This window comes from Tursiops truncatus, chromosome 20, assembly GCF_011762595.2.
Source record: "Tursiops truncatus isolate mTurTru1 chromosome 20, mTurTru1.mat.Y, whole genome shotgun sequence".
Lineage (NCBI taxonomy): Eukaryota > Metazoa > Chordata > Mammalia > Artiodactyla > Delphinidae > Tursiops > Tursiops truncatus.
The window spans coordinates 20489492-20504111 of NC_047053.1; the positions used below are offsets into that span (position 1 = coordinate 20489492).

The 14620-nt window shown below is 44.4% G+C and overlaps 1 protein-coding gene across 6 annotated transcripts in view; it reads right to left on the minus strand.

Annotated features, from left to right (window-relative positions):
* RFFL (ring finger and FYVE like domain containing E3 ubiquitin protein ligase) overlaps positions 1-9567 on the minus strand; it is a 67672-nt gene extending 58105 nt beyond the window's left edge. For 2 of the 6 annotated variants that reach the window (XM_033848267.2, XM_019945355.3), the window contains exon 1: positions 9347-9565. In XM_033848267.2, coding sequence (XP_033704158.1) covers positions 9347-9536 — 190 coding nt within the window. In that variant the 5' untranslated portion in view covers positions 9537-9565. Of the gene's footprint in view, positions 1-9131; positions 9265-9346 lie in introns of those variants that run through there. The other 4 variants (XM_019945358.3, XM_033848265.2, XM_033848271.2 and 1 more) reach the window with 4 other exon arrangements.
* Between the last annotated feature and the right edge of the window lie 5053 nt (positions 9568-14620).

A 14620-nucleotide genomic window follows, 5' to 3' on the forward strand; every position in this document is an offset into this window, starting at 1 on the left:
CATGTCAAGGTAAAAAAAAATTCATAGTAGGTATGAACTGTGCATCCAAGTGCATGACTTCCTGGTAATTCATTTTTCTTGTACTTTACAAAAATATTAGTTGGCAATAGACTGAAAAAGCACTTTACAAAGCTGGTCCTTCACCAGTTTCAGAAACACTAACTTTTTGTACAGTTGAATGCCAATTGTGTCACTTATTGTTCTGAAGGAATCAAAGCACCCTTGCCCTATCCTACAGCTTCTGATTTGAGGGCAATCAGAGAAACCAATAAGGAGGTACACCACGGTGTAACCTCATGGAAAGAGTACCCAATTAGACTCAAAAGACCTCACTGCTGGTCTGCAAGATCCAACTATCTTGGAGACGCTGGGTGAATTGGAGACTTTTTACTTCCCTGTGCCTTGAATTCCTCCTCTGCAGAATAAAAGCAGCCCCCTAACATCAGCATTTCTCAATATTATCATTTTTTTTTAATGTGTGGTTCCTTCTGACAGTATTACTTTCTCCAAGTGTGGTCTGCAGATAAGCTACATCAGAATCCCCAGCTTCATTCCCAAACACCCAGATTCTATAGGTCTGGGCTAGCAACCAGGAAACTGCAGTTTTTTACAAGCACCCGGGAGACTCTGATACACATGAAAATTTGAGATCTACTGCAATAATAATCTTAGTAATGCCTCTAGGGATTAAAAAAAAGGTCACAATTTGTGTGTAAACCCCAATAAAGAAATTATTTTAGGTAAAAAGTCACATTTTTAAATGTTTTAAAGTATTTTTAAAATACTTAGTATTTTTAAATCAGTATTTTTAAATCAGTATATTAAATCAGTATATTAAAACTTAAAGAAAACATTTCAATATGCTTTTATAATATTAGTAATATGTAACAACAAATTTCAATTTTTCCCCATTTAAAAAAATGATGTTTGGTTGGGAAGACCAAATGTGTATTAAAATACATGTAAACATTTACATGCTATGGCATCAAGAACTGTTTTTTTTTTTTTTTAATTACTTTATTTATTTTTGGCTGCATTGGGTTTTCGTTGCTGCGCGTGGGCTTTCCCTAGTTGTGGCCAGCGGGGGCTACTCTTCGTTGCAGTGCACGGGCTTCTCATTGCGGTGGCTTCTCTTGTTGCGGAGCACCGGCTCTAGGCACGTGGGCTTCAGTAGTTGTGGCACACAGGCTCAGTAGTTGGGGCTCGTGGGCTCTAGATCGCAGGCTCAGTAGTTGCGGTGCACGGGCTTTGTTGCTTTGCAGCATGTGGGATCTTCCTGGACCAGGGCTTGAACCCATGTCCCCTGCATTGACAGGCGGATTCTTAACCACTGCGCCACCAGGGAAGGCCAAGAACTGCTTTCTTGACATGATATTCAGAACTCTTGAATTTTGTACCAGTCCCTCCCAAAGAAAACTAGTGGCTTATTTTTATCTTTGTACTGTTTCTGAAAAGAGTTGAGGAGAAAGATTTGAAGCGGCTATTTGTGAGCGTTTCCACAAATAACAGTGCAGGTGTGGACAGCCAGTATCTCAAACACCAAATTAGATGTAACTGTCAACATATTTTCACTTTTAATATTAGTTTTGGTAGTACAGAAGACATGGTGATATGCTACATTAAAAAGGTTAATCAAATAAATAAAATTTAGGAATCTGACGAAGATCATCTGGAGGTGAAACTGCAAAACTATCATATGTATGTCCCCCATTAATTGGTTGGTTCACTGTCACTATTCCTCAAGCAGCCGGTCTGCAACTATGTCAACAGTCCAAACAGTTGGGAAACACTGAACTAGATCAATGGGCGTGGGGGTGATGACTCAGAATCACCTGGAGTGCTGCGTCCAACCATATGGTGAGGGTGGTAGGGAAGGTGGAGTGCCCTCTGTCAAGCTCTCTGGGAACATTTGACCCCTTTCCCCACCAGCTCTGCAGCAAACACTGGCTAAGGTAAACTTCAGCTCTGACACAGAATGACTATGCAGGTACTTCCATCAGCATATGACAAATGACCAAGAATGGCACCTGAATCTAGTCATGCCCAAAAGGTAAAAAGAGAGGTAGACAGAAGTGAGAGAACCGGAAGGCCTAAGAATTTTCCACTGCGGACTGGGCAAGTCCTAGGCCCTGCAGCTATTCCTTCCTACCCCACACCCTGGCACAAAACTTTAACACCAAACTGCTCCTCTTCACCTCCATAAAATCCAAATTGCCCAAACCATGGCTACTGGTCTGCAAAATCAATTCCAAGACAATTCCGCCCTCTTCCTGAGAACCATCCTTTACTAAGGATTCCTCAAACCGGCTGAACTTCGGCTGACCCACTCCCTCTGAAGTCCTGGAAAACACTCCACCCTCTTTCCCCAAATCAGAACGCTCCTTTTGTCTAGGATTTTGGAATAAAGGCTCATGCTCTAGTGGATCTTCTTCCACGCCATGAAGATAATAATTGAGCATGATCAAGAGGAGGTATAATTCATTGGCTATGGACCCACTGACTCAAGACTTAGGAAAAGGTTGTAAAGTCAACAGAAGAAGATGAGGCATGGTTATTTCTCAAGCAGATATCTTAATCATTATGAAAGTTGAAAGGGGGTAGGGGGAATTCACAGAAATTGCTGGAGGGAAAACAAGCTTTCCTATAGCATAAAAGATATTGATTCCATCACATTCCATGCATGTGATCAGAAATAAGAGTGGAAAGATTTTTCCAAGTAAATGAAAAGGGTAAAACAAGAAGGGGCGGGGTGGGAGAGGAGGCTGCTCTATTTACTTAAGAAAAGCTTTTTTTCCAAGTCTTTTAACGTAACCCAGCAGTTTCAAATAAACAATGGTGCTGATTACTAACGAATGACATTACCACTCAGAGGCCAGCAGAGGCTCCAGTTGGCCTAACTTCCTGTAAATTTCAGGATGACTAGGCAGCATTTCTTCAAAGTGGATCAAGGCAGTTAAAATGTTTCAGCAAATCAGACTCTGGCTCCAAGCAGTCTGATTGGATCGGCTGGCCCTAGGAGACCTGACCACTCCACAACCCAGAGATAATGAAACATTAAAATTGCATATAATAATTATAATATAATTGCATACAATAATTATATGCAATTCTAGAAAAGGCGTGTGAATGTTAAACTAGGAGATGCAGGCTAAACCTATAGCATTGGAGGGGGCAGCTTTCAAAAGTCAAGTGACACTAACTCAACAAAAATTGTGTAAAGTTCAAATTCAGCACATGGGTGGTAGCTGCTGAAAAAGGCTGCTGAGAGAGCCAGAAGGTTTTGCTTATCTTTTTACAGGAGAGGACAATGGAGAAATTACCAGACCAAGGTCACTTTCCCTTAAAAAAAAAAAAAAAAGGTTAGCAGGCTTAAGGGAGATAAAAAAAAAAACCTTCATAGGTCATAACTCCATGAAATCAGCAGCCTGGTGAGAATCTCTCCAAGAATCCTGTAAGAAATTAAGTGTGGATTAGAGTAATTAAGTGTAAAGTCTCCTTGAGAGTGACTTCTGTTCCTGAAGACTAGAGCCATTTCTGTGAAACGCATCATAGAAAAATTGTGAAGAGGATTTGCCAGGCATCACAGCCTTTCCACTTTCACATCAAGGTCTGCAAGCACTATGATCTAAAGAAGAACACAGCAGTGATTTGGGGAGGGAATTAAATAATACAGCTTATTTCAGAAAACCACTCCATTCTCTAGCCTTTGCAAAAGTTCTCATGCTCTCGTAATGGTAATATACTTAGGAGTTTCCAAAAATTACACACATTTCCTCAAAAGAGATATAGGAAAAAATATAATCACAGGGTAAAGGCCAAACACTGTCTCTTCTGAATGCTTCAACAGCCAATTATACATTGATTCTATAGAGAGAAAGAGACTATTACAGGAAAGTTAAGTAAGACATGTTAAAAAATGTACCCTCGGGCCTAAGTCTGTTCAACTGACAGTAAAATCACCCCCTCAAAAAAGCAGTTTTATGCAAAATCTAGTATTTTAATTTCCCAGCTTCCAAGAGAAATATATAAGGAGCAGAAATTAAACTAATTATGTCAGCAGCACAGTGAACAAAACTTTAATTGTATTTCACACTAGACATTTGCAGAACAATACAAAGGCCCTTAAGGGTAGAAACTTCTTTAGAATATAAATGATTCCCAATCAATATGACAAAAATTAGTCCATTTGGGCAATAAACAGATTCACGGTTTACATGGAAAAATTCAGCCAACATCCTAATTCAATATAAAAAATTAACGCAGAGTATAAGAAACAAATCTCTAAAATGGCTTTAAATCACTCCATGATTTACATATGTTGGATCATTAATAGGTCCTTTAAGCCAGTATTGTACTAATCAGCTTTTTTAGCATCCTGCCCACAAAAGAGCCTATTCATTTAGCTGGGAGACAGGTGTTAGCAACCAGCAACCTCTTTTAGCCTCGAGTTCCAGGGGCCTGGTCTGCGAATTACTACGGTCATGATTGTCAAGTCGAAAGGAAAGGCAGTTTAAAAGAGGGAAAGGGAGGAGAGAGGGAAAGAGAAACAAAAGAGCCCGAGAGGGGGGAAAGGAAGATGAGGAAAGAAAGGGCCGTCAGGTGCTACTTAGTGGGGCCACCCTCCAAGCCTGGTAGCCTGAGCTGAGCTCCCAGGCTACCGCGCAGATACTTGAGGCAGAATTTGGATAATGTCATTATTCCCGCAGACAGTAATTCTGGATATATGCCTACACTCCACTCATTCTAAAAAAATATTTTTTCCAGTGTCTATGACTCATTCCTCTTTCCCATATTCTCTAGTTCTTAACTTCAGTCCTCACTCTTTCATGCATTTTCTAAAAGAGCTGACTGAGTAGATATTCCTGGAAAGAGATAGAGAGAAGGCCAGATTTAGAAAGACATCTTAAGCCTACAGAACAAAAATCCTATGAGAAAGTGGGAGAAGAGAACGTTCACTGAGTTCCATACAATGTACAAAGAAGAGATTTTCTCTCTTTTCGTCCACAGAACAATGCTACCAGGTATGATTTTCATCTTGCAGATGAAGAAAATGAAGCCCACAGAGGTTAAGTAACATGTCTAAAGTAGCACAGCCAGGTGGTGGAGGAGCTGGGACTCAAAACCAGGTTTGTCTATTTCCTAAATTGTTACACTTTTCCCAAGTTTAATTCGTTAACTAACATATTTAATGCCCTGATTCTGCTTTAACTCAGAGGGTTCTGTATTTCAGCAATTTTTTTCCATCCATGAACTCAGCAAAAGGTCTGTGACTAAATTTTATTGCCTATTAAGCATCCATTATTTCCAATAAGCGTTTCAGCTATGTAGAAATGAAACATCTGGCAGGTTGGCTTTATTTTAAAATCCTACATACAGAGAATTCCCAGGCAGCTCTCCTATCCAACACTGATCCGAACTAGACTTGACTACCCATTCAGACCTCCAGTGGTTTCCACATTATCATTCATTTGTCCACTCAGGAAATAAAGGAAGCTACTTTCGCCAACCCTCCCTCATGACTCCAGGCAGATAATACAGCAGAGGGGGCCTCTCTGTAAAGTAATTTACATAAAAGTTATAAAAGCTCTTTGCTATCTGTCATGACTAGGAAATGGGCTATTCTAGCAAATCAAACATCCTGAATAACATAATGATGCTTTTAAAGGGACTACCAATTTATAAATAATTTCAAAGCAATGCAACAGTGGCTCCTAAACCTGGCTGCAGATCAAAATCACTTGAGGAGCTTTTTGGAAGTAGATGCCCAGAGTGGTTTTTAAAATGTAGATTCTCGGCATTTCCCTGGTGGCCAAGTGGTTAAGAATCCGCCTGCCAATGCAGGGAACATGGGTTCGATCCCTGGTCCGGGAAGACCCCACATGCCGTGCAGCAACTAAGCCCGTGAGCCGCAACTACTGAGCCTGTGCTCTAGGGCCCGCAAGCCACAACTACTGCGCCCGCATGCCTAGAGCCCGTGCTCGGCAACAAGAGAAGCCACCGAAATGAGAAGACCGTGCACCGCAACGAAGAGTAGCCCCCGCTTACCGCAACTAGAGAAAGCCCGCACGCAGCAACGAAGACCCAATGCAGCCAAAAATAAATTAATTAACTAAAATAAAATAAAATGTGGATTCTCAGTCATCACTTACCCACTCAAAAAAAAAAAAAAAATCTCCAGGAGGTGGAACTGGGAAATCTGTATTTTTAAAGAACCTCAGTGACTCAGTTGGAAACTGCTAGGTACCTAATCTTTTAAGGAGTGGCTGGCTTTGGAGAACTCCTTGCAATAAAACTCACTAAAAAGACTAAAGCTGCACTGAATACAATGTGACCTTCTTTTTATGATTCAGGAGACTTCAGGATCTCCCAATGCCTCTGGTTCATCATTCACTACTAGTCACTAATCACTGTACTGGCAAAACCAGAAAGGAAGGAAAGGTTAAGAAGACTTCATATTGGTAAAAAGCTGGAAAAACCAGCTTTTGTTTTCCTATCAGATTTTTAAAGAGCTGGTTTCCCCCAGAAGAAACTCAGATTTTATGCTTGCCTCGAAAAAGGAAAATGTTTAAAAACAGGCAGATTCTCTTAACTGCTCCAATTCAGAACATTAACAGGCCCAAATGTGTCAAAAATGTGGAATATTCAACCTGAACTACATAAAGCAGAGAAACTTCATGACAGTCTTAACGAAGATAAATGAGGATAATGGGTTTAAGCTAAGAATGGCATCATAGGATTAGATAAAACCACTGTCCTGACCATGGCAACTGATAAATCCTGGAAACTGGGAGAGCTGAGGTCTTTCAACACATAAGGCCGATGATTCCTACCTATCTAGGATGGCTTTCATGTGAGATATAACAGGATATCCTATTAAGAGCCCAACTAGTTTTAGGATTTTAAAACTCCAAATAATATAGTCACAAAACAAGAAAGTGACCACACCACCTCCCTATTGAAGCAATGGGAAGTTGTGTGTTTGGATATGAAAAGACTGCCCTTCAAATAGCCAGAATCTTTCTTACATAAACATCAGTCACTACTACCAATAAACAGTAACCAAACAAAAATAATAACCAGTAACATTACCAAACAATAATGATGAGGCAGCTCGCCCCGTGAGACCTCAGCAGCAGCAATTTAAACTATGCATTCTCATTAAACTCTAAATTATAACTCAGCTCTGTATTGCAGGGGTTATGAGATTCAAGGTGCAGACGTTAAATCTTTCCTCCCAAAACATAAACACTATAGCCAGTACAAGTTTAATATAAAAGTCTCTAATCTACCTTTAAAACAACAGCAGTAATAAAGAATAAAAAACTATTTTAAGAATAAAAAATTAAGGTGGAATTAGTCCCGTTAACACTCCTTAGGTTTATGTAGGTGTTTTCAGAAAGTTCTAGGCACAACATTCTTACAGATGGGTGTGACTGTATTAAACATCACAATGGACATGTAATTAGGGAAGAAACTGTGCCCTTTTCTGTTATTGTTGCCATTTGTTTTGTCTTTTAAAATGCTGGTTACTGAATATGCTTTTCCCACTGCTATTTTAAGAGGCCTTAAAGAGGCATTCTTATTAGAGGGTGCTAAGCAGAGTTATTATCAACTGGCTTGGCCATGAGAAAGTTTTGAAAACAAATTAATTTCTAACCTCTTTGAGAACAGCTCTCTTTTAATGCAGGTCATTTTAGCAATTGGTTAAATTAAGTCAATTTAGAAGATTTACAATCCCCGATCCCAATGTAAACAGTTGGGATAACAGCTGTCTTCCTGATCAATATGAAAGTTTTTAGTGGGCTGATCTTCCAAACTAAATAGACATTAAAATGTGTGTGTGTGTCCTAGATTACATGGAAATTTGCTTCATGCACAATCAAGTTATCTGTTAGCCCTGCCACATCAAGCTGCAACTGTCATATACAATTTTCAAACTTAAGAAAATAACACTTCTAAATAAACTGTAATTTATGACTTGTACTCTGAAGTCCAGAATTATTAGGAAATATGCCATGATGTTTCAGAAATGCTTGCCATCATCTATTTCCTTGAACGTGAAAAAGAATGCAATCAGGAAAAAACGATAAAGACGTTGTCAAACCTGAAATCCCGTGAACTAGCTCCCAACCCTAGAATTCTGTACACAAACTCAGCCCAGCACCATGTCCCCTGCCTACTCCCATTCCTAGAAAAAGGTTCCAATAAGTGGCAGCCTTGGCCACACTTCAGTAACTTGAACTGTTACCAGGAAAACCACAACTGCTCCCCAAACAGTTGCACCAACAGGGGTGACAGGAAGTCTCTGTCCTCCAAACCACCTGTAACAGGGATGGGCAAGGAACTTACTTTCTGAGAAGGCCACATGCACCTGGGGATGTTTGTTCATTACGTTAACAGTGGCCTTTAGCCAGGGTGCAAAGTGGCAGTTGTGGGTAAAGCCCTATTTCCAAGCTAACAATAATTCTTCCCTGGGGTAGACAGGGAGGAGCATGGTACACTCTTCCTTGATTACACAAGCAGCTTTTTCTCCTAGAACAAATGACAGACCAACAAAAAAGGAGAAAATATGCTGCTGTTTCTATCTTCTGCCAGCCTGAAATCAAGCTCTGAGCAGACGTCTGCGACGCTCTGGTTCCCCAGGTCTAGCATACTTCCCCAAGCCTAGTCAAATGTTTCATGGGCAGCCAGCTGCACAGAGGCCCCATGTCCCTCTCCGTCTTAGCCACTGGCGACCTCACACACATCACCTCAAATGAACAGAGGACAACTCCCAAAAGAGAGAACAGTGGACCCTGGGCGGGGCGGAGGTGGGGAGGAAAGGAAAACCACATCCCCAAACTTCTCCATCAAGCCTCCAAACTCCAGCCTCCACCTTCCTCCAGCACGCCCGCAGGGCTCCTGCACTAGGAAGCTGGGTCAAGCTAGTTCCTTAAAATGCAGACGCAGGCCGCCGCGTACCTGACTCGGTTTCCTATGCTGTAAAGCGGTATCTTTCCCCCCACGAGCCAACTGAACGTGCCGATCTGTAGGGCGTTTGGAAATATTTGAGAACACACGTCTCCCGTTACTGCCCCCACAGGTGAAATGCTTCCTTTGAAGGGACTTTTAATGGGACAGGTGCGAGCTACCTTGAATGCGCAGACTTCCAGCGAGGCAGGGCGTCCCCCATCCCCTGTAGGCAGGGAGAGCCTCAGGCCGCGCCCCGCACAGAGGAGGCGCCCCCGGACAACAGCCTGGCGAGACCCGAGGCCGAGCAGCGCCCCCGACTCCGGCCTCCCCCGGGACCCCACCCCAGGCCCGGCGCTCGCGGAGCCAAGCGCCGCCGCCGCCGCCTCCTCCTCACCTGCCGCGGCCGCCTGCCCCGCCCGCACCTGAGAGAGGAGGGGTGGGGAGGGGCCGGATCCGGGCCGCGGACGCCTCAGGCAGGGGGGCTGCGGGCTGAGCCGCGCCGGCGTCTCCGGGGCTGAGGGGCACCCGGGGGCGGTCGCGACATCCTCACAGCCGGCCCCAGGAAGTAGGCCCCCCCTACCCATCCCCGGCCTCCCGGCCCGGTCGCTCCCGCCCCTCGCGCGGCCCCGCTCCCGGCGCGGCCCCGCCCCCCCTCGGGAGCGCGCCTCCGCTCCTGCCGCTCCCGAGCCACCATAGAGACGGGGGAGCCGCGCGGCGGGCTAGAGCGCGGCCGCCGCGCGCGTCCCCTGGCGGAGCCCAGCCGCGGGAGGCGGAGACCTCCGAGTCTGAGACCGGGCCAGGCGTCGGTACCCTGGTGTGAGGGCGTCCGCGGCTCCTCGTTGCCTTGGTTACCGAACTCTGCACGAGGTGCTGAAGGGTCCAGATCCGTGGTGCAGATTGGTGACACTGAGCGAGTCCCATAACATCTCAGAACTCGTTTCAAAATAAAAGTTTAAAAGTTGCCTCACTTTCATATCCCATTGTTCCTCACAACAGTGGCTCTCAGCAGGTGATGGTCCCCAAAATTACCATGAAAGAAGCCCAGGCCCACCAGAGTTCACTAGCTTATTCAAAGTCCCATAGTTAGAAAGTATTAGAAGCCAGATCTGGAGGACATCAAAACCCACGTTTGTCCCATTCACTCAATGGCACCTCCCTCTCCAGCATTTCCCAGTCTAAGCCCCCAGAGTTAGCTAGTTTCACCTTAAGAAAGTGAGGAAACTGCTAAGAGGAAGGCCCTGGTAGAATGAAGATGATTGTGTGGAGGAGCCCACCCAGCCATTCATCAGCTAGCTGTGTACCTTTCAGCTAGCTGTGTATCTTATTTCTGAAAGGTCTTTGTGACCTGTGATCAAGGCACATCATTCCCCACCCAGTCTCTTCTTCTCTTGATGTTAATTATTATCATAGAAAGTTAATAGGTCCAGAGCAAGGGATGGGGGGAGGCCCAGAGATGTCTTTTTGTAAGCTTAGTTCTTAAGCTGAGTGCTCAGTTCTGAAAGGGAGTGCACTTAAGCCACTGATTGGCCTAATAATTGGTGTCAGAATTCATGATATCCTTGTGGATTTTTTCTGGGCCCTCTGGTATATATTACAGCTAAATCATTGGAACGCTGCTAAATAATGTGCATGTCGCTAAAGCGAGGAGGGCTCAGAGCTGCATTTACCCACACTCCTCCTTTCTCCACCTTTAGTATTATCACCATCACTGTTTTTCACCTTTATCGTGCCCTTCCACAGAGGCACTCAATAATGTACCCATTGTGCAAGCAATCTGAAATCCTTTTCCACAAGCAATAGTATTTAGTACTAATAAAACACTAGTTTGTCTACCAAGTGACGTATTTATAGGAGCTGTTTACGTTGATGTATTTTTATTATTTCTACTCATTTGCTAAGTACTTTCCAATACATATTTATGAAGCACATGCCTTTCCCCAAACAGCAGTGAAAAAATAAATCATATTATTTCTTTTATTAGTAGCAGCGTGGCTTGTAAGTCCTAGAGCCCTGATTTTTGTTACTTTTGGCAAGAGCATGAAAAATTAATGGTGACTGAGTACCTACTATGTGTCAGACTCTGTGAAAGGCACTTTACATAAATTATCTGTTTAATTCCCCTGAGGCATATATTTTACCAATAAGGAAAAGGTAATTCCCCTGCAACATACATTTTACCAACAAGACAAAGACATTACCTTGTCCAAGTAATTCAGCCAGAAAGGACCCATCAGGGCTTTGAACCTAGATTTTCCCGATTCCAAAATCCCAAATCATCATTCTACTTCACCAGCTCTTAAATTCTCCGGACCTAATAAATTTTGCAAAATATAAAGTATTCCTTTCGGAGAGAGGTTGTATAGGTTAACCCAGAATGGAACAGGAAGTGATAAACGGACACAGGGTGCTAACCCCAATTTTTCTATCGGAGGTTATTCTCTGAGGGAATTATTCCCTAAGAAATCAGTGGTAGGGTGTTTCAATACATGGCTGGGGAAGTATTTGGTGTTTTACATAAGCTCTATGACCCTAAAGCAATTCTATGCAATAGGTATTATTTTCCCCATTTCCCAGTGGCTGAAACTAAGGCTTAAAGAAGCTAATTCATCCAATGACATACAGTAAGTGTCAGAGCTAAGACCAAGTTAGATGAGATGAAAATCTTGCTCCTTGACTTTGTACACTTTTCAGCATACGCCCATTGTCTTCTGGAAAAACCCAGGCTTATATTGAGACTATTACAGCCAGAAACTAAAGAGGCAGCAAAGAGCTAGGATTGAAAGCCTATTCATGGATTCAAGCTTGTGCAGCAGCTGAAGTGCACTTGTACAGCTCTGGGATGCATGGACCTTCCACTGGCTGGGAGAGAGAATTCTACACATGTCAAATGGAATGGCCAGTACCTGGCCTCCCTCTCCAGGATAGATAGGAAACACACTGAGGTCCTTACCTTCATAAAAGGTAACTACAGGGAACCTACAGCATCTTACTTAATGATAAAATACTGGAAACAGGGCTTCCCTGGTGGCACAGTGGTTGAGAGTCCGCCTGCCGATACAGGGGGCACGGGTTCGTGTCCCGGTCCGGGAAGATCCCACATGCCGCAGAGCAGCTGGGCCCGTGAACCATGGCCGCTGAGCCTGCGCGTCCGGAGCCTGTGCTCCGCAACGGGAGAGGCCGCAGCAGTGAGAGGCCCGCGTACCGCAAAAAAAAAAAAAAAAAAAAAAAAAAAAAATATATATATATATATATATATATATATATATACTGGAAACAGCTCACTAAAATCAGGAACAAGACAAGGAGGATGGCTATTGTTGCTTCTATTCAACTTAGCACCGGAAGTTACTCTAGCCAGTGAAATAAGAGAGGAAAACATGAGAGAAACATCTTTTTGAGGGTAAGCTTGGATGAATAATCTACCTAGCTCTAATTTAAGCTCCAAGCATCACAGAGCCTTCTCCAATGCCCATCCCCAGCAACTGGACAGTTTTAACTCTCCCCAGTGCAACTCCATGCCAGAGCACAGTAAAACCTAGTTGGGATGTGCATCTAAATCCCTTACCTCCTGGGACATCCCCCCCACCCCGCCCCGGTCCAGTGGTTAAGACTCCGCACTTCCCCTGCAGGGGGACGCAGGTTTGATCCCTGGTCGGGGAACTAAGATGCTGCATGCCGTGCCAAAAAATAAAATAAAATAAATCACTTACCTCCTGCTGGCTCCCATCTCAGGCACACATAGACCCTGTTGTTTTTGATTCAGCTTTATTTTCCCCCAAACCTCAGTTCACCTTATTACCAACAATATCTCCCTTCTTTGAGTGTTTGTCATTCTCTCCTAACTTCCCTACGGGAAATCGGAAAGAGCTGAGAAAGTAGATCTCTGATCCAGCTTTTACGGTGAACAAAGATAAAAAGAGGTTGGGATGGGTAGCCTTGGTTGCTATCGGGGCAAAATACAAAGAGAAATTTAATTGAAACATTCACATAGTCACAGCCGAAGGCAGCATAAGGATGGAAAGAAGTAGGGTTTGGAATCAGACAGATTCAAGTTTGCATTCTGGTGCTGCTCACTTATTAGCTTTATGTCCATAACCTCACTGAACTCCCATTTACTGTCTGGAAGATGGAAGGCTTTCTGAAGGTCTAAACGAGATGGGGACAAAGGGCCTAAGCACATGTGAGCCTTGATACACTTGCCTCCTGGACTTTGGCAGATACTAGTGGTTGCCCACCCAACGTCCAACTCCTCCACACACACTCCCTCCTTTCTAGTAGCATCCCCATTTTCTTTTTTTTTTTAAATAAATTTATTCATTTTTATTTTTGGCTGCGTTGGGTCTTCATTGCTGTGCGCAGGCTTTCTCTAGCTGCAGCAAGCAGGGGCTACTCTTCGTTGCGGTGAGCAGGCTTCTCACTGCGGTGGCTTCTCTTGTCACGGAGCACGGGCTCTAGGCGCACAGGCTCAGTAGTTGTGGCTCGTGGGCCCTAGAGCACAGGCTCAGTCGTTGTGGCGCACAGGCTTTGTTGCTCAGCGGCATGTGGGATCTTCCCGGACCAGGGCTTGAACCCGTGTCCCCTGCATTGGCAGGCGGATTCTTAACCACTGTGTCATCAGGGAAGCCCAGAATGACTGCTTTGATGAGAACGAGCTTAAAGACAAAACCAACACAAAAGGAGAGCAGAGCAGAAAGATGGAAAGGGCCTACGCCACTTGATGAGCTGCCAAATGAGCCAACCTTGGACGTCGTGTTACTAGAGATAACAAATGTTATTGTTTAAGCCTCTTTCAGCCAGGTTTCATTACTTGCAGTGGACAGCAGCCACAGTGATACATGGACCTTGAGCCTGAGAGTCTTTGGGAGTTCACGTGCCTAACAAAAGCCATGAAGTGCTAGCACATACATAGTAGGGACTCAACATCAACGTTGTGGAATATCAGACCAACGACATTCAACAGTCCTCTGTAGAAGGATATGTAAAAAGACACTCTGGGGGGACCTCAATGACTAGATCATATGAAAAACATTCCTGCGTTTCTCCTCTGCCATCTTTAAAATGCTTTAAACCCCACCCATTTGTATATCTAACAATTACCGAGCTCCCATACTGTGGAAAGAGCAAAAGAAAAATGAACGTGGGAGCCCTTCAAGGGGATCTTGGGCTCATGGGCAGACAATAAGACAAGTCTGAGTGGTACAGGAGGATTGTGATGTCTATCTAGACCCCAGCTGAGGCATAAAAAAGGGAGGATGTCTGGGTGGGTGTACACCGACACAGTCAGGGCTGGGCGGAGGCAGACACGTAAGCAAAGGGAGCAAAAGGCACATGGGCAGGAGGGCCAGCCTGGCCCCAGGCCTGTTAGGGGAGCCTCGCAGGGTGGCTGGCCTGGAGCGGAGTGTGTGGGCTCAGCGTGAGGATGAGGTGAAGCCCCCGTCTGAGAGCAAGGCCAAGGAGGAAGCGAGCTGTGAGGGGCAAAGTCCTGCAGAAATGTCACGGGGTGGTCTGCAGCAGCAATGAATGGAGCGCCTTCCTGTGGCCAGAGAGGCTACCTCGGTGAGGCTCTGTGGCTGGAAGAAGTCCTCACTGAGGACAGAACTGTGCCGATTGGAAACTAAAGGCAACATGGACACAGAGTCCTGGCTGAGGAATCGAGAGTCCTGGGTTC